General features: G+C 45.2%; 1 protein-coding gene across 5 annotated transcripts; it reads right to left on the bottom strand.

Moving 5' to 3' along the window:
- Positions 1-316: 316 nt before the first annotated feature.
- Positions 317-25,280, bottom strand: frmpd1b (FERM and PDZ domain containing 1b). Of its 5 annotated transcripts, none has more exons than XM_086158734.1 (17): positions 24,997-25,280; positions 20,195-20,340; positions 17,592-17,702; positions 15,599-15,771; positions 13,751-13,853; positions 13,392-13,437; positions 12,575-12,679; positions 12,028-12,123; positions 10,762-10,887; positions 9,738-9,857; positions 9,275-9,408; positions 8,497-8,623; positions 7,434-7,526; positions 5,950-6,132; positions 5,405-5,606; positions 4,242-5,222; positions 317-4,073 (listed from the first exon to the last, which is right to left on the bottom strand). In XM_086158734.1, exons 3-17 carry the CDS (start codon positions 17,696-17,698, stop codon positions 1,534-1,536), a joined length of 5,136 nt encoding a protein of 1,711 aa, XP_086014860.1. In that variant the 5' UTR covers positions 17,699-17,702; positions 20,195-20,340; positions 24,997-25,280; the 3' UTR covers positions 317-1,533. The 5 variants fall into 5 exon arrangements, with proteins under 5 accessions (XP_086014860.1, XP_086014862.1, XP_086014863.1 ...); XM_086158736.1 differs by having other exon boundaries at positions 5,459-5,606; XM_086158737.1 differs by lacking the exon at positions 24,997-25,280 and having other exon boundaries at positions 4,242-4,805; positions 5,013-5,222; positions 20,195-20,948.
- Between the last annotated feature and the right edge of the window lie 740 nt (positions 25,281-26,020).

Below are 26,020 nucleotides of genomic sequence, written 5' to 3'. Positions count from 1 at the left end.
TGACAGTAACTGTTATTCGAAGTAGCGACACAATCTCACGGCTTATCAAATGAGCCGTTGCCGTACGATTAGTTGCGTGGAGCGAGTTCACTAGTCAACATGTGACATTATTAAATTGATCCAGCAACATCTTCTTTTTACTGGTAATTCACAGAGAGCAGTACGGACAGTCATCAGATAGTAAAATTCCAATGCCATGCAACTTTGCTGAACGTTGCAATCCAAGATGCATTAAATGATCCCAAATCGAGACAAAGGCCCACATTACAAACGCAAAAAAGTGCACATTATATTCAGGCCAACATAATGTAGCTAGTGTTGTTTTTAATTTGGGGACAACAGTAGTATGATGTGAAGAAGGAGGTGTTTGCATAGCCATAAACTCAGGTAGAGGCGACAGAATCCGGAGATGTCAACGTACATCATCAGTTCTTCCCCCAGTAGGCGTATACAGTCCATCTGTTAGTCTTTTAAATAAAGTGGGGTGTATCCAAAGAGGAAATGATGGTGGAGAACAGGTGCGGCTCAGTGTTTTTAAGACTTTGGATATCTGCTACATATGGACAGAATTAACAGTCACTGTTCTGCCTGGTCAAAAAACATTTCAACTACATAAATATCCTGTGTTTTGCTCCCTGCACCCAAACCCACAGATGCCAAGAAAATAAATATATGTCGTCCTTTGGATGAAAACTAGATTAGTATCAATACTGCATACATTTGGGTTGTGGGAGTGTTTCCAAGGAGTATTCACTCCAAGTCAGTCAGGATTGGGGAAGTGGTACAAGAAATTAGAAATAAAAGGTTATAAAAAGGTGCAATCTGTAACAGTCTCTCCTGTGCTCTCCTTGCTCATCTTGGCAAAGGTATAGTATTTTTTTTTTTTTTTTTGTTCCCCAAGTGATAGTAACGCTGAAAAAACGAAATAATTAAAATGGCGCACTATAATTCCTGCACATATAAAACAAATTGGTTAACTGAATTTCGCAAGACAATTGTGTTGTTATAATATACCTGAATTTGACAATTTACAGATTACACCTTGTGGAATGACGTGAACCTCAAAGCAGCAGAGATAATATAATACTGTCTCAAAGAAAAGAAATTAAAAAAAAAAAAAAATAGAAATTCCAGTGACATCCATTTTTTCCCCACCAGAAATCTGCACAAAACAGACCATGGTGCAAATATTGTAAAAATAAATACATAAATACATACATGGGCAATCCATCCTTACATACATACGCATATTATGTAATAAAATAATAGATATAACATACTTATAAAATTCATATGTACAAATGCATAGTCCACAGCATGAGTCCACCGAGAGGTCGAGCAAAGTTTCGTCGTCTCATTTAAGATTTCGTGTGGATATTGTGTTGGTTTTTTGTTGTTTTGTTTTTTTTTCGTGGACGCGTGTGACGTGTTGTGCATGGCACTTACTGTACAAGGGTAGAAACACCGGATCGGTCTGTGCTGTTTCCTCTTGTCTCATCTCTTGGCTTTGTGTGTTTTTTAGCGGGTGGCGGTTTAAAAGTTAAGAGGTACGTTACCTGGTGTATCCGGAGTGTCTAGTGTGTGTGTCCTGAAGAGCTGTGTGAGCGTGAATACAGAGGAGATGAGTACGGTGCAACGTTTGGCTAGTAACCTCACCCCGTCGCTCTCCCCTTGGCTTTGTCCGGACCCGTTGGGGCCGACGGTTTTCCCCGCCACCCCGCCGCCGATCCCGGCCGTCTCCACGGCCCCGACAAACTCCCGATACAGACCCACGATCTCCTTCAGCTTGTCCATCGCCTCCTGGTTATCGTTGTCCTCGTCCTCGCGGGTTAAACGGGCGTTGTGACAGATATGGCAACCGATGCACGGGTTTGTTCGCAGGCAAGCCGCCGACAACTGAACGAGTGCGCCGAAGCTGTTGGACAACGAACGCAGGGCTTCGTCGGGAGCCCAGCCGACGCGAGTCGCCCTCTGACACCCGGACGCCAAACGCCTGGCCTCCGCTTGGAGAAGGTTCTTCTCCGCTTCTGTCATGCTCGTCGCGGTCATTCCGGTACAATTTGTACCCGGGTTCTCGCTTCCGTTGTGATTCAGGTCGGGCCCTGCTTTCGATCCTTCGCCGTCCTGCCTCGAGACTTGTGTAGACGGTTGTTGCGCCTGGTCGGTCGTTCCCCTTTCTAAGACGAGCAAGAGTTGATCTATGTCTTGTCGAAGGGAAGCAAAGCCTCCCTTCAGTCCGCCGTAGTTCTTGTTGGTAAGGGACCGAAGGGGGCCTCCGACCGCGGACGACGGGGACACCGGACACGAAACCAGGGTACTGAGTTCGGAGGAGGCGGTGGAGAAAGCGGATAGCGGACGAGGATTGTCCCTTAGGAGCGACAAGATGTTTGGATTTGGAGAGGGCGAGGTGGGCGAAAGGGCAGGAGGGGGTCGCGCCGTCTTCGAGCGAGTCCGGCGGGAAAACTCATAAACGGTGAGCTCCTCGTCGAAGCTGACGCCGTCCTCGGAGTCTCCGCTGAAGCAGTTGGCGTAGACGGTGCGGCAGCCGCAGGCCTCCTGGTGCTGCGGAGGAGGAGGAGTGCCGTCCGCGAGCGACGACGTCGGCGAGTCACCTCCGATTTGCATGCCGGTCACGCCTCCCAACCCCACCGCCGAGTGGGTTCGCGATTGAGGCTGTTCCGACGAGACGTTGCCGAGGTGTACGCTGTTCTCCTTGAAACTCAGGTTCGGATGTGACCCGTTGGTCTCGCCGGTCTTTTTCATGAACGACGTCACTTCTTGGGTCTCTTTGATGGTGGCTATGACGACTTCTGCTCCCTCCTCAAAAACGTCACCTTTGACGCTGGATGTCTCTTTGTCCTTCACGGGGGTTTTGTTTAAATCAGACAAATAACTAGCGACGGACATACCGGATCCAAATCCCGACGTATCTCCATTGATAGAGCTACTCGAGGGGTAGTCAAGAGTCCCCAAAATCTCTTGCGAGCGGGTCATGTACCAAGGAAGAGCCTGGATCTTCCCCCTAAGGGCCGAAGCTGGTAGCCTGCCACCCAGGCTGGATGAGCTGGTTCTCAGATCCGATCCCGATCCCAATTTTCCTTGCCCTCTGCTTTCTACGCCCAGGACGCCTTTGGAGGTGCTCGACGTGAGGGAGGCGGTAAGTGGCGCGTCTGTATTTTTGGGCGACAGGCTCTCGTGGCTCACGGACACCCTCCTCGGCCCCGACTGGATGCTTCCGTTGCGGCTTCCCCAAGGGTGAATTCCATTTGGTGGACTCGCGCCGTCCTTGAACACGTCTTTGCTCGGCTCAACCGGAGAGACCGGCGAGCTAGCCGGCAACGACAAGGGGTGGAAATTGATCGGAGAGGTAGGTTTCGGGGGTACGGGAGGGGGAGCGGATAACTTTGCGCTCGCGTTACACGGCGGGATGGAACCTAGATCCGCCGGCTTTTTCGTATCGCGCGCAGTTCCGTTGCTTTTTCGCTCGACGGCGTGATTCTTAACGTCATCCTTTAAATCGAGACGCAGTCCGTTCCCGTGTAGCGTTTCTTTATTCCGCAGCGCCGCACATTCCTGTTTGATGGTCTTTCCCTCGCTTTCCAAGGAGGTGACGGGGAGCATACGACTGTTGCACCGCACCGCCGTGATGAGCGGGGATGACATGGGTAATCCACCCGCACCGGACGTGACGGACTTAAACTCCATGGTGTCGGGCTCCATCTCCAGCAGTTCGGAGGACAGATGTCCGGACGCGTCCCCGTTGCAGTGGGCGTACGATCTCCCGTGCTGAGGCGACTTGGGAGGGATGATTTGAGGTTTGGGAGGCAGCTGGGGCTTGGGAGCCAACGGCGGTTTGACCTTAACGTCCGGCTTCTCAGGGGGTTTCTGTTTACCCGGTCGCCGGCTACTGAGTTTATTTGTCGGATCCTTCGGCTCCTCCGCTTCCTTTTTGTTTTTAAAAACTCGGCCTTTATCGGTAAGAGGAGAGGCTAAATCTTTTCCCAGAGAAGAAGGAAGACCATTCCAAGTTCCGCTCAACCGATTTGCGTTCCTCCGGTCTGCCAGCTCCGCATCTGCAAGGGACATGCAAATCAAAAGAAAATTATCCCAAGGTTGACAATGCCTTTTTATTCATGTAAATATCTAGTCCCGTTCCCATCAGATAGCAAGCAAACGGGGTTTGGTAGTTAAACGGAACAGAACAGGATTAGGCTGCGGTAGCGAGCATGCCGGGAACGAACCTGATAGATCAGGCACCGGAGGGGTAAATCGCTCCTGCGCGTCAAAAAATTCATCCTCGGATTCCGATGCGTTCTCTTTGCCCAAAAGAGCCGGGCTCGGGTGAGGCGAGGGCGTTAAAAAAAGACCCTCTTCGTCTTTGGAGATACGTCGTTCCGGCTGTCCTGCCTTCTGCATAGGAATCGAACTGGTCCTCACCGGGACCTGGGGGGGGATCTTTTTCTTCCGTTTAATCGGGGATCTTTGAAAAGGCGTGCTGTCGATCATTCTCAGATCTCTTGAACTAGGAATCTTGGAAATGCGTCTAAGCTCCCGCCTTCCGAGCTCTTCCTCTTCCTCCTCCTCCTCCTCCTCGTCGTCGTCGTCGTCATCGTCGCTCGTCGCCTCCGGCGGGCTCGGGAGGCTGTCGGTTTTGGAAAGCTCGGCGAAGCAAAGACAATTGTCGTTGCTCCGATAATTGAGATTGGTGGGCCGGAGGGGGCCCTGCTGGTATTTTGGTCCCAAAAGATACGCTTGGTGGACATCCAGGGACGGCGGATCACCTGTACTCGGCCCGCAAAGCGCACCTAGATGAGAAGGGGGTTTAGTGGTGGCGCTGCTCTCCTCTAGGGCGGCGCTCAAGGAACCACTGGACAAACTGGAAAAACTACTGGTGACCCTCGGATCGCTGTGGTACCAGTCGGTCTCCGAATTAACTTCCTCATTCGTTACACTTAACGCACGTAGAGCACTTCCTGTTGCGCCTTCTTTCTCCGTCCTCTCATACTCCTTACCTTCTGTCGTTACTACTATCTTCACTTCCTGCTTTCCTTTTTGATCTCCCCTCTCTTTTCTTTCTTCCTCTCTCCTCTTTTCTTCCTCTTCTCGCCTCCTCTCCTCCCAGTCCTGACTTGCCGGGTCGGGGCTTTTGTAATTCTGAGAATCCATCGGGTCGTCCTCGTCCGTCGAGTCGTCCGAGTCGCTGCAGCACCGAGACACGTAACCTGATAACGTCGGACCAATCATAGAAGGACGCGTCGTTAGAACATCGGCGCGGCGACGTAGCGTTCGGATAATCGTCGTTTAAAATGACTGGCTTTTCTAGCGTTACCCGTACCAGGAAAAACATCTATCAAACGGCCAAAAATCAGAAAGTGATTATTTAAAGCCAAACAGTTTTGCTCACTTGATAGGGATTCATAGCACACGCCCTCTATTACGGCGAACTTCCCACACACACCTTCTTCAGCCGGGATCCGGTGCACCCTCACTTTGGGGCGCCCCAGACGGAAGACATTGAGACTGGGGTCCACCAAGAGTTTGCAGTAGCCTCCCAGCAGACAACCCAAGTCTTTGGCTGCCAGAGAGTCCATCAGTAAGGCAAATGGCTGACATTGCAGAGGATAAGGTAAAGCGGAAGTGTTTACAGCCAAAGGGTAAAGGGGGGGAAAGGCGATAGAGTGGGACAAAGAGGGAGAGACAGTACATGTGAGTCCAATGAATTCTCTTTATAGCTACCAAAGCCTCCCTGAGGCTGCATACTGTTTGTGATGTAAAAAAGAAACACTTGACCTACATTCACTCAAGCATGTGCTACGTCCAGTGTGTGTGTGTGTGTGTGTGAACATCAATTCCGCCTCAAGAGCGGAGGCGATAAAAAATAGAGGCTAGCGTCTACCGTAGACAGCAAATACTATAGGTGCGACGGCGAGTATTCAGCAGCTTCCATACCTTCATGTCGTGCAGTGAGACGCGCAGTAGACTGACTTTGTCCGACTCGGAAAGTAACTCCACTCGGCTGATGCTGCTGAACTCAACCAGTGTGGAAATCACGTTGAGCTTGTGGTTGATGACCTGACTCATCCCGTACTTTGCTCCCACCAACAGGCTGACCAACACCTCCCTGTCCTGGAGCTGCGGTAACAACCAAAGTAAGGGGAGAACAGAAAATAATGAAACAGACCATCAAAAGAATGGGACAATCTTAAGAACATGACTGATTTTCACACTTTTACACGGGCCGTTCAAAATTGGATTCTGGAGCACCAGACATGCTCATACTAACAATGCCAGACGGGTATTTTGACGGCCCCAGATGACCAAAGTAACAATATCACAACAATAGCACTGTCAACTTGCAAAATACATATTTCATCGCCTGTTTATATATTGCATAGTAATTTTATTGCCTATCTGTATATTTTATATACACTGCTCAAAAAAATAAAGGGAACACTTAAAAAACACATCCTAGATCTAAATGAATGAAATATTCTTATGAAATACTAATAATAATATTTGAATATTTAACACAGTTATGCTGTTATACAACAGACCTGGGCATTTTATGGCCCGCGGGCCACATTTGTCCCGTTTTGCTTTTTTTATCCGGCCAGCCAAACTATTGTCTTTGAATATCTTGAGTATTTTCAATCAATATTGAATTTAGAAACTCCTTTTTTTTCCTTTTGTTAAATTTTGTATGGATTACATACAGAACGGAATAATGTTGGTGCACTTATATGATCATTAATGATTTTAAAGTTCAAATACTGTATGCCCAAAAATGTAAATACACTGCTCGAAAAAATAAAGGGAACACTTAAAAAACACATCCTAGATCTAAATGAATGAAATATTCTTATGAAATACTTTGCTCTTTACACAGTTGAATGTGCTGACAACAAAATCACACCAAAATGATCCATGGAAATCAATTGTATCAACCCATGGAGGTCTGGATTAGGAATCACACTCCAAATTAAAGTGTAAAAACAAACTCCAGGCTGATCCAACTTTGATGTAATGTCCTTAAAACAAGTCCAAATGAATCTGTGTTGCTTCCTGAGTGGACACTACGATTTCACACAAGTGCGATTGACTTGGAGTTACATTGCGTTGTTCAAGTGTTCCCTTTATTTTTTTGAGCAGTATATATTGTCTATTTTATACAGTTTTGTATTTGTATTGTCCAGGATTACAGATGGAAATTAGCTATGAGCTATAATCTGGTACAAACATCTCTGCCTCTGTGCTTAATGTATTTGTACACTGTCCTAATAAACTTTTAAACAAACAAACAAAAGTAGTGGAAAAACGACGGGGCGTACCATCTACTGCGGCGCTCGATAGGATGTTTAAAATGTTTTAAATGACATGGACTCGAACGAAATTTTAAAGACCCACCAAAAAGAGATCTAGCGTTTAACCCTTACCATCATTGTAGCGGTGTAGGATCGTCCCCCGTAAGAAATGAGCTCCCCAAGCTGGGTGAGGTAGGCCAGCCGCGCCTGAGAAGCAGAAATCACCTTTGGCACAGAAAAGAAAAAGAAAATGGAGATTAGCAATCTAATTAGGACACACGGGAAGTGGAGATAGAAAGCGACGCAAAATTTTTTCAAAAAAATTGCAGCCATTTTTTGACTGTTCCATAAAAAAATAGGTTAAGCAGATGTGTCAAACTCATTTTCGCCGACGGCCTCATCAGAGTAATGGTTGCCCTCAAAGGGCGGCATGTAACGGTAACAGTAGAAATGTAACTGAATGGAACCAAATGTAATGTAAAATTCATTGTAACTACTGTAATTTCCGGACGATAAGCCGCGACTTTTTTCACGTAAACAACGATGCGGCTAATATATGGACTTTTTTTATGGACCGTGAAATTCTGAGTCCGTTCAACTCTGACACCGAAAAAGACGACTTTGACGGTTTTAGTTCGCAGGAGGAAGCCCGAGATAGTGATCGGCTAGCCGGTGCGGCTTATATTGAGGTGCGCCCAATAGTCCGGAAATTACGGTACTCAAATCCAAAATGTTACACGCGCATTCCCGTCTTTCTCGAAACAGCCTTCAATCTGTATCAACTTTTCTCTTCCTGGACATTTAGAGGTTATTTATATTTCTCAATTCCACTTGTTGAAAATGGCATCGCTGTGGATACGCTGCGATCTAACGGCAGTCGCTTTTGCGGGTAACGTGATCGGCGCGAATTGCGGGAAATGTAGTTTATGGTCAATGCGCGCGTTTGACTTATTTTATTATTTTGAATCAAATAATCAAACCTTTTAAGACGTTCTCGCGGGCCGCTGAAAATGATGCGGCGGGCCACGTTTGGCCCGCGGGCCTTGAGTTTGCCACGTGATTTCAAATGAACTACGATTAGACAAATCTAAAGAAACGAAACAGCAGTCGGCGTGTCTGAAAGAAATAACGGTCCCCTACAGCTACAACGAGACCGTCCACGCCTTCTACCGCCCATCTGTCAGGTTACATCTACCTTCTGGCGTGGCTCTAGCAGAGACTGGATCTTTTTGAGGTGGTAGCTGATGGCTTTTCTTAGGTCCTTCTCTCTCATGTTGCTCAGCAGTGTGGGAGAAATGAAGCTATCCAGGCCAAACTCCTTCCTGTCACGGACACACAAAATAAGGATTAGCGCGCTGATTTATCTGAGTAACCACGAGTGCGGCGTTTGGAAGGGGGGGGGGGGTTTCACTGCTTCTGGTTTAGGAAAAGCACATTTTATGTCAGGATAGCGAATAGGCACGGCAAGGAGAAGCAATTTGCAGCACGCGGGTCATTTGTCAGCTAAAAGGTGCTTTTAAATGCAAATACATGTCAGCCTTGGAGGACAGGGTCACCAGGAACTTGAGGGAGTAATCTCAGGAGCATATGGAGGGAGGGGGGGGTCAAAAGCAGTTGCGTACGAAAGCACGTCGACTATATTTGGACAATTGACAAGCATTGTTCTCCGGCACAATATGGAGATTCAGCTGTTTTGTTTTTTTTTTTCTCGTGAGCCAGGATGCGACGCATTATTCACGTTGTTGTCAGCTTTGGCCAAAACAATACCGAGACATTACAGCGTCAGTTCAGAGACTATAAATCCTCTATAATACAGCTTGTTTCTACTTAGCTGCCACCAGATGCGACTAAATAGTCATCTTATGAATTAAAAAAATTTGGTCTAATTTCTCTGACATGGAGAGGGGATAAATATTTGTGCACACTAAAAAACATTTTCTGTCATATATGTTGTCTGAGGTTTTGAAACTCACGTAATGGCCTTGATAGAGGTCCTGGTCTGCCCACAACTATCTAGTCTTTCGTGCATATGCAGAGCAGCGAGGCGAAGTGCGGTGTTGCACTTCATCTCGACTGCAAATCGCTCCTGGAGCACATCGCCGACGCTCTGCCGGCACAAAAAAAATTCAATCAATACCTACAGGATGTTAAAAAGCAGCTCATAATTCAGATAAATATTAAGAAAGAACGTGCCGCTCTTGTAGCCCAGTACAAAATGGTCAGTACAACTCTATACGTGAATAAATAAAACACCGGGAAATAAAGAAAGCCTTTATCGCAATGACGATGAACGCACCATATGTGTGCACAACATATTTACAATGTGATGCGACAGCTTTAACATCCAAAGCGTTCGACGCCGTGAAGTGACAACTTCAGCTTCTAAAAAGACGCACAGGAACCACATTGGTAATAACTGAGATTTGCGTCTCTGACCTGCAAAAAGAGGTACTCGAAGGCAGAAGGGTCATCCTGCAGCAGGTCCATGGGGTCCCTTGGGATGAAACACACCCTGAATAGACATCTATAATCATGAGAGTCTTTTTTCTGCACCACCTTGGGGGACAAGAGAGATAAATGTAAGCAAGTGTGCTAAAATTGCAGGAGACCGACATATTGCACTTTGACAACGTATCTGTTTTTACACGGTTACAGTAAAATCCATCGTGCTGCTACCGCATTAAACACTAGACACTGACTTTTTTATGCCTTTTCATCCATTCATTTTCTCACCTGTCTTTGTATGCTATTAGTTCATGGGTGTTTTTTGCACTAAACTGTTCGGATAACTGCTGCTACCCTTTGGATCGCGTGTCAAACTCGAGGCCAGCGGGCCAAAAGTGGCCCGCAAGAACGTCTTAAAAGGTCTGATTGTCTTCAAATAAATAAGTCAAACGCGTGGATTGACCATAAACTACATTTCCCACCATCACCCGCCGTTAGATCGCAGTGTATTGAAGAATTGAGAAATACGATATGTCGAGGAAGAGAAAAGTCGATGTAGACGGAAGGCTGTTTCAAGAAAGATGGGAATGCATATGTGACATTTTAGATTCGAAAGGAGGAGTTACATTTATTTTACATTAGGTTACATTTAGTTACATTTCTACTGTTACCGTTACATGTGGTCCTTTGAGGGCAACCGTTTTGCTGAGTTTGTCACACCTGCTCTATATTAAAATGACATATATTTACATGTTTCGTCTTTTTTTTGCACGCAAATTGTATCTGCGTGCACTTTACATTATAACTTAATGCTTGTTTATCGTCTACTTTACAGTTAACGTGTACTCTATTAATAACCGTGCATACATGTGCATAAAGCTGATTTTGCAGCGACATCTTAATACAGCGCCGCTACAAGCGATCGACGCTAACTGGATATGAAATAGATAATAATGCAAGGCACGCACGACGGAGCGAGGATGTTATACGTGCACGTTTGTCATGTCTATTTCACCTTCTGTATGAGCTCTTCTTCGTGGAGCAGCAGTAGTTTGGTGATGCTGTACTGTTGCTCTAGCACCAGGGCAAAGTATTCGATGGCCCGGATGGATAGTTTATCCTTCAAGGTCAGAACAATGTCCTGCATGTGATGAAAAAATGAAACAAAAATGAAAAAAAAAAACAGCACTGCTGATTACAAAGTTTTCCAAGTGTCATCTTAAGGTGGAAATAGAAATGATGAACCCTGCTGTGACAGCGTGCAGATGAAAACAAACCAGCGGTGTGTTTCCGTCCTTATTATTTACCTTAATAAAACTCAAAACTTTCAAAAATGCGGCATCATTTACAAGAACCATTACATAAATCATTTTGGTATGCAATCGCCATTATTTTAGACCAGGCGTGTCCAAAGTCCGGCCCGCGGGCCAAATACGGCCCGTGGTCAAATTTCCACCGGCCCGCAGCCTCTGTCATAAAAATCGATAACAAAATCTAATTGGGTCCGGCGGCCCATTTTTCTATTTCGCATTTTTGATCGGAGTCTAAAATAGAAATAATGAAAAACACTGCAGTTCCCCTTTTTGATGAGGAGTAATTCAAGGATTCGTGTGGCTCTCAATGCTTTGTACTTCTGAATAATATCACAGATCAATGATATCAATTTAGAAGTTCAAAGTGAGCGTTTAATAGTGAATAAAATGTAATGTTTCAAATGAACCTATATATGTTTAATCTTATTCCAGATGGACTTTTCCTCATTTTATGTGGTATTCAAATGTGACAGAAAGAGTTCTTTGTACTTCTGAATAATATCACAGTTCACTGTTAATATCACTGTAATTTCCTGTTCACAAGTTTTGAATTTAGAAGTTCAAAGTGAGCATTTGATAGTGAATAAAATGTAATGTTTCAAATGAACCTATATATGTTTAATCTTTCCCTCATTTTATGTGGTATTCAAATATGACAGAAAGACCAAAAACTTTAGATTTGTGTTCTGTGTTAAGACACGAAAAGAATGCCGATCACAATGAAATTGTCGATTTGTCATTTAATGTTAATGTTTCAAAGACTGTCCGGTTAAATGGTCGGCCCTCACATCTTTTCCCCTCAACAAAAAGGGCCTTTTTGCAAAAAAGTTTGGACACCCTTGTTTTAGACAAACAACAACAAAGACCAGATTTCCATCTTTTCTTCCTTTTAGCTTTCAAGCTCATCGGTATCAACACGCACGTAATTTAAAACCATTAAAAAACGGCAGGAGAGGTCACACACAAACCTTGACGGTGGTGTTGTTGTCAAACTTAAAGGCCTTCGTCTGTCCGTTCTCCAAATAGACTTTTAAAACGTTGGGCAGAAAGAGAAGAGAGTTTCCCTGTTGGTAAAAGGAGAGGTCGGCTTTAGCTGGCGGGGAAAAAAAAAACTTGATACGATTTCGCTTGTTGACACATCACTGATTATCTTTGTGCTAAATAAATCAAGGAAAAGCAACAAATAAACTATCATTGTTTTCTGCGTTCAGAAGCGGAATGTTATTTAGGTTTAATATGATTTTAAGCAAAGGGTTGCCGTTTCTCTCACAGCCGTGACATTATTGTGTGTGTGCGTGTGTGTGTTGACATTCCTGCACCTATATGGGATGTGACATCACCGTTAAAAAACTTGGCTTGGCACACAGTTATCAGAATAATTTACTTTGTCTTAACCGAGCACGTGTTGGATCGTTTACTGTACTTGCAAAGCCGCTTTCTAATGAAAGTTTAGCTTGTTATGGATTTTTTTTTTTTTTTAAACACAACTACCCAAAATTCAACTAACTTTCCCACCTGAGTGTGCCCATTGACCACCACTTCCTCTGCAAAGCGCACTTTTACTGGATTACTCCTCAGACGAGCTCTCTTCTCTGCTGACATGATGGATGACTTGGGATTCTGCGACACACACACACACACACACACACACACACCGCTTTCAATATGATGAATGGAAAAATTGAAAACGGGCGTTTCTTTCAGGCGTTTTAAGTAGAAAATAACGCGTCAGACGCAAAACGGATAAACTGATTCGGTTGTTTCGTTTAAGCGGATCTGTTATCTGGCCTTTTAAATAAAATTTAAATATTTAAGTTTATGATTATGTGCTGCTTAGTTGCTAAAAAAAATGATTGTAACAGTTAATTGATTTTTCTTTTTTTTTTATGAAGAAATTTCTATATCAGTTTGAATCGTTTTTGCATTTTTTGTAAACTCATAAGAGTTTTGGCATTTTAAATGTACAAAATGTTACGTAACAGATTTTTTGTTATTTTTAGCTAGTCCTTTTTTAATATTTTCATGAAAATTTGAAATGGAAGTAGGTTATTCACAATATAAGTTTTATCGCGACAATTAGAATCAACAAACGAATAAAAAAGGCATACATTGATTTTTGATTACATTTTTTTACGCTCTTTAATAGTATACATGCATATGTTTACAGCTTATATTTGCACATCACAATATGAAGCCCATTTAGTGGCGATTAATTTTCATTTACGCAAACTTGAACACGCACGCTAGAAAAGCCATCGAGACTAAATTCAAATAAACAATGGCGTCATAAGTCTATGCTAGTGTGTGTCATCACTGTTTTCCTTGTACTTACGGTCATGTGTCGTAGGATTGTCACCGTGATACAATCCTCCAAGTCCCTATGTAGAGAAACAACACACACACACACACAAACAAACAAACAAAAATAGCACACACACATGGACAAACACACAAATAGAGGGAGGGATCATGATCTTGTCCAGCTGTCAAGTAAGCAATTTCTCCTGTGACCTTTTCCCCCCCATCTTGCTAAGCCTTTCCCGCTTACACACACACACACACACACGCAAACGCATGAATCACCCACGCGCCGTCGGACGTGCATTCCAGGAAAAACACAAGTGTCCCGGTGTAACGGTGAAATAATGAACAGACAGAAAAAAAAAAAAATAAACTACTTTTTTTTCTAACCTCAAGATGTTCTCCACCTGCTCCATGCTTAAATCCTCCAACACTGTATCATTAATTTGCAGCACCTGGTCCCCTGGGATGAGTATCCCATCTGCTGGACTTCCTACACACACACACACACACACACACACACACACACACACAAAGTCAGCCCCTGCGTAAAACAAAAACCCAGCTGTATACATGGGCCTGCACTTTCAGCTCAGATAAAAGGGGATACACAATCACACACACTCGCGCACAAACACACACACACACACACACACACACACACACAATGACACATATGGTTATTCAATATGGCTGACTCAACAGTATTCTGCCGAGCTCTCTGGGACGTGAGGGGTTACAATTATTCTGGGTCTTTTCCAGCTTGGCTCCGCTCAGCTTTCTCTGGATATTTATACTCATTTGTCTTCAGGCGGGAGCGGACGGCTGAGGCGCGGCACTTTGAGCTCGCTCCGACACACACACACACACACACACACACACACACACACACATCGGTTAAACATACAGATGTGTAAACACATGCTTGTAGTCTACAGTATAAATATACATAATATACATCCGTGCAGACTTTTGACCCAGGCCGTCTGACCGTGATTTTGAACCCGGATCGGATCCCACGCCGCTCTGCAAACGTGCGACGCACATTTCCAACAAATTCTCTCTCTTTCGTCCGCCAGACGGGCCGAGACACGGTTGAGCTTTTGGCGTCGGCTCTGCAAATAACCTGATCTTTCTGGATTTTTTTTTCTAACATGTCACTCTCTCTCCTCTTCCCCTCTTAGTGTCATTTAGTATTTTCTTCCACGGTATGATCCTATTCGCGGCGATCGAAAGGTTTTACAGATAAATAGTTCATATATTTGGTATGATGGACGTAATGAACGACGACGCGCCTCCCGATGTCACCGAAGTCGTTGATTTTGTCCGTGTTATGTGTGTTGTATTTCATTTGGACGTATTTTAGCGCGGCTATAGGTGGTCCAGAAGGTGATTCTCACTTTTCACCAAATCAAGACCAAACCAATGTCTGCAAAAGTCAGGAAATAACTCCGACATCCATGACCGAACGAATACATCACGTGTTATCCTTTCACCGTGACGCAGCAACAGAGCCACTGGGAGTAAAACTAATTTAACGTTCCGTACTAGCGGTGCTTTTTTACTTTTATTGCATTTTTACTCATGAAGATAAACAGATATTATTCATATCACCAGCGAGGCCAAAGAAAACAGGAGGAGACAACCCAATGTCCGCACTGGTTCTCATTTCACACTCGTGTTTTCGCTCTCTTTGGACAAATTTGGTCATGTTTATCTATCCCCTCCTCACTCGCTCGCTCTGTCTTTCTTTCTTTCTTCTCTTTTTTATTTGGCCGTACATGATGATGATAACTCGGCTGGTAGCAGGTCGAGGTGGGCCCTCATCCTCTCTCCAGCTATTAATCGGCTTATTGTACAGGAGAGACAAAAGCGATGGATCAGCTCTTTCCATCGCCCTCACTCTCTCCGCTCAATCCTATCAGTTGTTTAAATGAAAAGTGATTGAATTTAGAAGGGATGAACAGGTGTTTCTGTTGTTCTGGTGGCCTGTCTGGCACTATGCCCTGCTGGTGAATGCCAGAGACTCACAGCGCGTGTGCGTGCCAGTGTGTGTGTGTGTGTGTGTGTGTGCGCGTGTGTGTGTGTGTGTGTGTGAAGTGAGCCAGAGTCAATCTGTTGTTCTGCAGGTGCATAGCTGTTGCGAAAAAGGCTGGTGGCGATTCTGAACCAGGAAGACGACACGAACGAAAACAAGTCACACACACACACACACACACACACACCTTCACGCCATACCTGTGGCGATGTCCCTGACCAGCAGGGGTGCACTTTTGGTGAGGGTGAAGCCATGTCCGGTGCTGCTGTCCAACACCGGGTCCCTGGTGATCTGTAGTGATAGCTTGGCTTGGAAGTTCTGATTGGACAGACTGTTGGAGCGCTGCGACCTCCCGTCTCCTAGCAACCGCTCCCTGGTGGGTGGGCGGGGGACAAAATAGGTTGCACGTCACTCGACCGCGGTCGTGCACGGTTATATTCAGGTGAGTTGGGGTCGGAGATTGTGCTTCTTTGTTTTTTTTTTAGATATATATATCATTATGTACGCCTCTCTAAATTCCAACCGTCAAATTTCAGCATCTCTTCAAAAAAAATGACATCATATAAATACAGCAGCCACATAAGATACGAATGACTTTATATCCGATTTTTTGAAGCAAATTTTATCCTTGAAATCTGAAAAAAAATATGGAGAAAAAAATATGAATACGAGAGCGTGAAAATCAAAATTTGAAATTACAGTGCGCATATCTCATGTCGTGTTTCTATCTCTCGTGTGGAATCTTTTGATATCTTTGTGCTTATTTTGTGTATTTTTTTAATAATCGTCACGGGCCCTGAGAGAGCAAATGGTGAACCCAGAAAGAAGATGCTTTCTATGGAAAATAAGCACAAAATAACAGCGAAGCACGAACATGTGACCGATATCGCTCGAGAATATGATATATATAATGCATATAATATAATGCGAATAATATATATGAATGCATCTACAGTAATTTAATACAATAAATCCACGATTTGTACCATCCTAAGGTAAAAGGAATCTATCAAGGCTATGAAGCCTTCCATCATGTCGCAAAAATGGACATCAATACACGACCACATGGAAAAACTGTTTTCTGTTGTGGGCCAAGGAGGAATGGGGGGGCAAAGGGGGAAATTCATTCAGGATTAAAAAAATAAATAAAAATCAACATAAAAACCCACATCTGGAACAAATTAAGTTCATATCTTAAGGAACCACTGTAATTGACACTAACTAAAAACACTTTATGAATGTAGGTCATTTAGCTGCTCATGTATATCATTGGACTCTACATCAATTTAGTGCTGAGTTTATATTTGTGCATAATATGTCAAATATCGGTCAAATCCCCCCCAAAGCGCACCAGGGAAGTTTTATCATTAAAATGTTTGCATTTAAACTTGAAAAGCAGGTACATTTCAGTGAAATGGATGTTTGGGTTTGTAGTTTGGTGAAATTTGTGTCAGAGTTTGTGGGATAAAACCCAGGAATGGCAAGAAATGACTGACAGATCATGTGACTGCTTTCCTAATCCATATTTTGGACTCGTTGCAATGACAACAGTTTGAACTTCAGCAAATGATCTCCGTTTTGCATTGAAACGCTTTCGCCGTCATTCGACATTTAAAATCCTCGTACGGATAAAGATCCTGTTTACACACGGACGTTGCGTGACACTTCTTTGTTAGGAATTAAATCCTAATATTTCGATACCAGACAGGAACCGTTGGGTCGCACGTGTATTAAACTATTTGTTTTCTCTCTCGTCCTCTGCTTCTACCGGTTACGAGCCGGTTAACGACGCTATTCAAAGTTAGCTATTTATTAAATGTTTGGTTTTTGAGGATCGTTACTGATGCCGCCGGCAAGGAACAGGTTTATATCTCCACATCCATCATACCTGGCAGCGGGCCGAGACGCTGATGATCTTGTTTTCTGCTCTCAAGCCGACCGAGATTGCTTTTTTTTTTTTTTTTTTGGTTGCTTTTTTCATATATCTTGTTATTTCGTTTGCTGTCGATGCAGTTTGCGCGCGCGCGCGTGTGTGTGCGTGTGTGTCCGTCAGCACTTTCAGCAACTGCCGACTGCATTTTCCGCCGCCCGCTCGAAGGTTTTCTGGCCGAATCCAGTTCACTCACGTCGGATCGCCGGCGGTTTACGGTTACGAATCGAGCTATTTTTCACGATATCGGCTTTTTGGTTCACCTGCTGAGTGACTCCCGAGTGCGACGGATTATGGTTCCCACCACCTGCTGCACCCTGCTGGCCCTCCGAGCCGGAGACCTGCTCCTACATCGTTCCTTTTCCTCCATTTATCTGCAGAGGCAAATCCAGAGGAGGGTATTAATCGAGATGTGATCCGGGAGGCTGGATAAACAAACGTTCTCGGGAGAAAAGAAACACATTTGTTCAACGGAGCTTGCGGTCTGTCGCTGTCTTATTATTGTTTTACAACACAATCAGGACATTCATTTTTTTATTACCAAATAATACAATTTAAGTAATGAAAAAAAAAGAAAAGTTTGGCAAACAAGACATTGAATAATTAAAGTCTAATCATTTAACAAAGGATTTTACGCCTGTCGGTTCCTATTCTGTTAAATAAGATAAGATAACATAAGAACAACTTTATTAATCCCGAAGGAAATTGTTGTGCCAGAGTTACAGAAAATATAACAGTAATAAATAATAAAAAGAAAAAGGCAGAATTAGAAATAAAAATAAACTATAAACTATAAAGTGTCTCAGTGAAACTATAAAGTGTCTTAGTAACAAGTGAGTGCACAATAGTATGATAAAAGGAAAAATTGTAGTATAGCTGTTATGAAATGAAATATTGCACAGTTCTGAATATCGCACAGTGACATGAAATATTGCACAGTTTTTTGTTGTTTTTTTTTAAGTTAACAGCACAAATAATTGCACAAATAATTGAGCTTACAGGGAATGATTTTCCTGATTTCCTGATTTCTTGCTAATAGGTAGAAGACATTGATTGAACGCAGGGGTCTCCTGGAGGCTGCGCCGCCCCGAGCAGCAGGTTTGTTTTTATTTCCAGGGTGAGCCGGCGCCGATGATCAGCTCCGTGACTCATCAGGCCGGGAGAGAAATGAAGGGTGGGGTGGCGCTGGCGTGAACAGCAACACATGTCATACATGACTTATGACCGGAGCGTGACGATAAGATCGCACAATAGCCGTTTGAAAAAGGCCTCGACGCGCACGACTTGAGGACGGGCGGTCGTGAAACGAAACCCAACAAATTTATTTCCCCTTTGTCTCATTGCCGTAGGCATTGACCTGCCGAACCTTTGTAATTCCAATTCCAAGCTAGGTTTCCCCTCGATTGTCCTCGAAACAAAAAGGCGACGGTTTCTACAAAGACCCATGTACCCCATGTACAAAGACCCATTCCGCGCGCCGGAATTGTAACATGTGATTTTGACGATTCTGAGTTGTTTTGGTTGTTATTGACTCATCCAAACTATGTTGAAACATGAGTGTCAGATCTGCGCGATCGCTGGATGTAACAAGGATCTATCGTTTATCCGCTGAACACGGCGTATAGGACTCATCGGCACTATTCGCAGGCGATAAAGAAGAAAATAAAGACCGAAACATAACACCGCGATCCGGATCTGCTGAGCGATGCGGAAACTATCGCCAGGATTTCCGACCGACGCGAGCAGGAGTTCTGTCTTCATGTCCTCGGTCCAAGTGACTGCCGGTCGGAGACTTCAGACGACGAGCCTCCCTCGCCGGTGCTAAGGCACCCGGTGCAGGGTCGTCCTTTAAGAGGATTAGTGGACCTCTTTCTGCACAGGCCAGCTCCGGTCAGGGTGTCACTTTAGCGCCTCCTGCTGATGCGGTTTGAGGCTGACCGATAGGAAAAAGAATCGACGAAGCTAGTTAGCCGACAGCTGATCGGCGGCAGACGCGCCGATCGGATCATTCTGCGCTGGAAAGCGAAAAAAAAACAAACAAACATCGGGTTTGTGTCGGATGCATCGTGCTGGCTAGCGCTAGCCGCGGCGAGACGAAGAGAATGGAACGGCGAAATCTGTTTGGACATGGAAGCATCGTGCCGGATGCAGAACGTAAACAAATCAAAGAAGCGTGACCGGCCTGTATGTAGGAACTTAGTTCCGTTATATAAGCTATCACAAACATAAAAGCATGGGAAACGTAATCCATAAACACACACACTCACACGGTCGTTGTTATCGGGTTTGACGTACAGTCTGTTATGATAACCGATGATTTAAAAAAAAGACACCCAAGAGAGCCGGCTCACTAGCAAAGAAGCATTATGTGTAGAAATCAGCTGGGATTAATATAGTCTGAAGCATTTTTTTTTTTTTTGCCAGATCATGCGTGTGCAGGGTTGTCAACAATTTCAAAAAAAGATGTAACAGTCAGACTATGCAATGCATTTTCCTGCCTGAATCTCCTCTTGTGTGTCATTTCTAAAGAGTGCGCCGGTTCTCTTTTCTCCGCACGGTATTTTCTCTCCTCGTTCACTCCTTTTCGTCTCTTCCCTGCCTCATCGGGTAGACGACTTTTTCGGGGGCGGTAAAATTCGGTGCGGGGGTTTAGAAGTTCAACCGGCAATTTTTGCTCGTGTTAATGCCTTGCTTTTGTTATCAATATTTAGATGTTCTTTTCGAAGATCGGATCCATTAAACCCATTTCATAATGCAAGAGCCGACAAAGTACAACGTGCGGCTCCGGGGTTTCACACACGGTCGAATTCAGGAGCGCGACGTCGCGCCCCACATTTCATCTGGAAACTGTGAGAGAGCGACTCACCGTGATGTAGCTTGTCTCTTCAGGACTCCAGAACACAAATACTCCCTCGCCCTCCGAAACATCGGCGCGGCAGACCCGACCAGATCGGCTGGAAAACGGCGGCGGGGGGTCTTTGCGATCATCGGTCCCGGGTCTGGCGTGGCCACCTGTTTCAAGCGGAGCAATCTGCTATCAGGAAGACGTGTCAGAAGGCATTTGGTTGATTTATGCCCGAGCGACACACACACACACACACACACACATGTAAGTATTATTAGCACGAGATATGAAAAAATCTGATCGGCCTGGATCGGCTAATTCCTGCCTGCCTTTTGGATCTATTATAAGTAACAGGATTAAATTCCAGTTGTGAAGTATGTCAAGTAAAACAGATGTGTGTCCAAAGCAGCTATGTGGTTGTGGCTTCCAAGAGGCCCCTCCTCTGCTTCCAAAAGCTCCCTCTCTCTCTGTACTCCTCCACAGCCTCAAAAGAAAAAAAAAAAAAATCACATGGCAATGTGGAGGCGAAGCATTGCATCCCAGTTTTGGTTATCCAAATTAAAATTTCATGCCCTTCAGTTGAGTTAACAGTTGCCTTCTAAAAGCAAAAGGAGACGGTGTGTGCGTCCTAATGAGGGCGACGCTTCCACGTGAACCCGTGCCGGCGAGTCGGACGGTCGAAAGACATTTTACTAGCGGTGTTTATAGCAATAGCATTTGGGCAGAAGCAGGGAAAAACGGCGGTCCCGTCTGTGCGGTTCCTCCCCCCCCCCCCGGCGGCCTCGTGTCCCCGCACATAGAAGGCCAGTGTGTCCCGCTGGAAAGCCGGCAGAAGACCCACATAGACTGCGGGGCGCATGAATAATGCATGGGCGCTAATGCAGCTACGTAGCCGAGCCTCCGACCGCCTCCCTCCGCCAGCAGGGGGGGGGGGGGGGGACAAGAGAAAGAAACATGGGAAAGACGTATAAGGGGGTTGCAGAGGCGGGGGTGGCGGGAGGCTCTGAAGGGGCTGAGAAAAGGGGAAAAAAAAAAAAGTTAGACAAGGCAAAGAAAGGAGAGAAAGGACAGGATATTGCAGGGGGTGCCGAAGGGGGGGAATTTTAATGAGGGTGAAAGGGGCGACGGCAAAGAAGTGAGAGTTAAAGCTGCGTTCCGTGAAAAGAAGCGGCGTCTACAGTGAGACGTAAAGGAGGAAAGGATGATATACGGTTATTTAATGCAGGAATAAAAAGCCGAGCCTCGACTCCCGTTTGTCACGCCGCTTGTTTTTCCCGTCCCTTCGCCCGCTTGGACAAAGCGAAGCTTCTTTTTCCGCTTTTAAAGAATTCACGCCGGAGGCGAAAAAGTAAAGGTTGCGCGCGTGTCCGCGAGCCGGGGACGAGTTCGCTCGTAATCCGGTTTCGAAATCGATAGCATTTGGGAACGCTGTCTGCGCGGAGGTCCCTCACGCCGCCCCATGTGACTCATCATCAAGCGTCTTCGGGCTGTTTCTCGCCGCCGACCCCCCCCCCCCCCCCTTTCACCTTCTCACCCCCTGCAATCTTCACTGTACAAGAATTCCCGTCTGAGGTCAGGAGGGGTTTTCTCAATCCCTTTGTAATGATGTCTGTGTCTCATTTCTCGGAGATAATCCACCGCTCTCCGCTCATTTTTCCCCCAAACACTGACTCTCTGTCTCGGACAAAACAGTCTGTTGTTCGATCCCGTCGCCCGGTAGGAGGACGCAGGCGGCGCCCGAGGAACGGTCGACTCCTCGGCGGAGCGTCGAGAGGTCGAGCTCGGGCTGCGGCGGAGTAGCGTTTGGACGGAATCCGTTAAAACGCGTCCAGATACGGCGGCTTCTTTGCGAAATATACTGCTCAAAAAAATAAAGGGAACACTTGAACAACGCGATGTAACTCCAAGTCGATCACACTTGTGTGAAATCATAGCGTCCACTCAGGAAGCAACACAGATTCATTTGGACTTGTTTTAAGGACATTACATCAAAGCTGGATCAGCCTGGAGTTTGTTTTTACACTTTAATTTTGAGTGTGATTCCTAATCCAGACCTCCATGGGTTGATACAATTGATTTCCATCGATCATTTCGGTGTGATTTTGTTGTCAGCACATTCAACTGTGTAAAGAGCAAAGTATTTCATAAGAATATTTCATTCATTTAGATCTAGGATGTGTTTTTTAAGTGTTCCCTTTATTTTTTCGAGCAGTGTAGCACGCGAATGAATTTGATGATATCCGCTTCTGTACGGGGGGGAATAAATTTCAGCGACGGATCCGAATCCTTGCACATTCTCTCGATTAACTTCTTATTTGAAGGCAATTACTTGATATTTTAAAGCATTCTCATATCCCCAATGATCAAAATAAGACAGTCCAATCGAACAGTTCATCTTTACTTGATAGATCTCCCCGGCTGTCGGTGCAGAACCCGTTCCAACGACCGCGATAAACTCACAAGAACCCGAGGGTCGACTTCTGAAAATCCTCACTGGCTGATTAATCTACAGCTTTTATTTAGAAAAGACCGGTTGGCTGCTATTGACATCTTGTCCCCAATCTGTCCCACACACACACACACACACACAATCTCCCCTCCAGCTGAATCCAACACAGCAGATCCATCTCGCCACACTGCATGAGGCCGCGGCGGCAGTCGGGAACAGTTCGGCGGCTCCATGATTTATTTTAGATTGGCAGCGCGCACACTCACATCGACGCCACGTTTAGTTAAAATACATAAATATTGCAGTACGTATGCGCGATGAAGCAACGATTCCTCGGTACTGTTGCCCGTCTGTCAATAAATTTCACATTCAAAATGGATTTTCCAGTTTTTCTCATGAATACAAAACATGTTTTTTGTTTGTTTTGGTTTTTTTTCCTCCTCTGTCTTCCAGACATAATCACACCATTCACTCCGTCCATTAGCGATGTAGCCGGGACTCACCGTGCTTCCACTCATTTTACGTCCCCTTTCATCAGAGACTTGTCTAGGCTTGAGTTCCCCCGCCGCGCGATTAAAAGAGGGAGTCTTTTGAAGATTAATAGTCCTCTGTATTGTGTTATCGCTGTCTATCCGCGGTTCTGGTGTTTCCAGAAAGAGGAACACCGACATGTCTGAGGAGGACCTTTGGGTGTCGATACACGAAAGTCTGCGAGACCGCCTGCCTCGCTTCTTCCGTTGCCGTCGGGCCAAATTACCTTCAAGTCAGCGATCCTAAGATAGAGGCTCCCCTTGAATTAAAAAATAATACTAGGGCAGTCGGTCAGCCGAAAGCCCTTTGGAATAAATCACGCGATAAGAGGTCGGTGGAAAAAATAAGCAAACGCGTGCTGATGTCAACCTTTTTTTGACCCTTGCGACGCTCATCAACTTTGTCTCGTACCGTAGGTTCATAAATTGAGTCGGCCTAAATCTGGGCGGTGGTGTTCCTTTGCAGGAAAATAACAATCTGACTGTAAAAACGCAGATTTTTGTGTCCCGACTCGATCGTCCTTTCCACCCGATGGTCGGCATAGCTCCGTCCGTCCGACCGCTACGGGAATTCGTCACACACTCATGTGGCATTTCCATCGATTCGATTTGATTTAAAGAGATATTGATCGGTCGGGATATTTCATCGGTGAGTAGCCAGCAACGACGCGGGTCAAATTACCGACCGGCCTTACTTATAGATCGAGTTAATAATCGATGGGTCTAGTCCTTTGGCCGGAAGAGCAGCCGGTCACGGTCGTCTCGGAAGGCAGACAAAAGAGGGCGAAAGTGACGGCGGGCTGGCGTCCGCCGACGGGATGACCGGGTGCAGGCCGGTGCGGGAAGGCATCCGGGCGTCTGCGAGAGAATCCGCCCGTGGTTTTTAACGCCTGCGGGAAGTGGCATCGGAGAAAGCGTGCACGCCAAGGTACACCGGCTACACATCCGATAACCAATATGGCATTCTCTTTCTCTCTGAGTGTGTGAGACGTCTTCATATCCGGTGAAAGCTCATCCACACGTCACGCGTCTCCAAACGCGCAATCCTAGGAAATCATGTCATGCATCTCATGAAGGCCCCCGCCGTGGCAAAACGCATTGTTCCGGTCTAGTTGTCTAGCCGCGGCCACGCCACGGTCACGCCACGGACGCGGGGAAGTGGCAGCTGCCGGCCAAAAGGGATCCACGCACGGGGAAAAGGGGTTATCCAGGCGGGGGGGGAGGCTGCTGCACAACGCCTACGCCCATTCATAATGTGCGCCTTTTACTCGCAAGACTACTGGATCCCCACACACACACACACACACATACATATACACCCCCCCCCACCACACACACACACTCCTGATCCGCCAGGAATTAGTCTGTCCCGTTGTAATCGGCTGATTTCACTGCCTCACCGGTCTTTACTATCACTGCATTATTAGGATTTTTTTTTTTTTTTTTTGTGAATGAATACCTTTCAAACAATAGCCAGTGCCCTCTGGTTGTGGCTTTGTGATGAAAAGCACGTTTTTTGTTTTTTTTTTATAAAATAAAAAAAAAAAAAAATTAAATCTGGATGACTGAAAGCAAGCGGTCCGGTTAAACTGAGACTAAACAAAGAAGAAAAAAAAAAAAAGGTCAGTCTTTTGTGGGTTTACATATAATCGTAATCGGATTTAAATCTCCACCGTTGTAGCCAGATGGCGTTTTGGTGCGAATTTAAATTATTTAGCTACGATGAAAATAAAAAAATAAAAAAAAAATCACCTAAAATGGCTGGAAAAGGATGCAAGGTGCAGGCGCCTCCGTGGATCGCTCTCACCAAGACAATAACATCGGGAAATACCGTGAAAACTCACCTCGTGGTCCGTGGAGGAGGCAGCCGGAACCCGGGATCTGGGAGGGTGGACCCCCCCCCCCCAAAAAATAAAAAATAATAATAAAAAAAATCAGACGCCGAGATTGGAGGGGGGTGGGGGGGGTTGATATTCGTCCGCGGTGTCCTCCCAGACCCGGCTGATGTGGGGGGTTGGCTATATGCTGGATGCTGTCATCGCACCGGGACTGCTCTCTGTTTAATCCTCGGCCCTGAGCACAGAAATAACTCTTCCCCCTCCCGCCGCCGTCCTTCTCTCCTCCCTGCCTCCTCGCCTTCCTCGCAGTTCGCACTGGAGACTCCCGCCCCTCCCCTACAATGGCAGGCCACTGCCCACATGTGAGAATAACAATAATAATATGGAAATTGCTTTTTCTTTTCTTTTTTTTTGGGGGGGGGGGGGGGGGGTATTTTTCTATTTGTAACGTGGAATTTTATTTTTTTCTTCCACATTTTATTTTTTTTTACACATATATGTCACTCCTTTCTATTTGATATTCTTTGAAATATACGCAGGGATTGATTTGATAAATTCATTCCAATTTTAGTCGCCTGGTTGTTTTTCCCCTTAAAAAATACAGACGAAACCACAAAATGTATTATTTCTGAATAAACATCACTTGTGTTATGCGCAGAGATTGATTTGATAAATTCATACTAATTCTAGTCGCCCTGTTGTTGTTGGTTTTACCCTCAAAAAATAAAAAACAAAACCACAAAATGAAGTATTTCTGAATAAACATTACTTGTGTTATGCGCAGAGATTGATTTGATAAATTCATACTAATTCTAGTCGCCCTGTTTTTGTTGTTTTTCCCCCTCAAAAAATACAAACAAAACTACAAAATGAATTATTTCTGAATAAACATTGTTTGTATTGTGCGCAGGGATTGATTTGATAAATTCATTCCAATTTCAGTCGCCCTGTTGTAGTTTTTTCCCATCAAAAAAATACAAACAAAACTACAAAATGAAGTATTGCTGAATAAACATTGTTTGTATTGCGC

Source organism: Fistularia commersonii, chromosome 13 (genome assembly GCF_037954325.1).
Source record: "Fistularia commersonii isolate RoL2024-O1a breed Wild chromosome 13, RoL_Fcom_v1.0, whole genome shotgun sequence".
Taxonomy (NCBI): Eukaryota; Metazoa; Chordata; class Actinopteri; order Syngnathiformes; family Fistulariidae; genus Fistularia; species Fistularia commersonii.
The sequence above is the reverse complement of the archived record's forward strand: the minus strand, read 5'-3'. Positions and strand labels throughout refer to the sequence as shown.

What these genes read in the sequence shown, in the direction of transcription:
- frmpd1b (XM_086158734.1), bottom strand. Translation starts at nt 17,698, where the DNA reads ATGGAGGAAAAGGAACGATGTAGGAGCAGGTCTCCGGCTCGGAGGGCC. An exon ending in ACTCGGGAGTCACTCAGCAG is followed by an intron (nt 15,772 to 17,591) that starts GTGAACCAAAAA and finishes CCCACCCACCAG; the next exon opens with GGAGCGGTTGCTAGGAGACG. An exon ending in ACAACAACACCACCGTCAAG is followed by an intron (nt 10,888 to 12,027) that starts GTTTGTGTGTGA and finishes CATCACATGCAG; the next exon opens with GACATTGTTCTGACCTTGAA.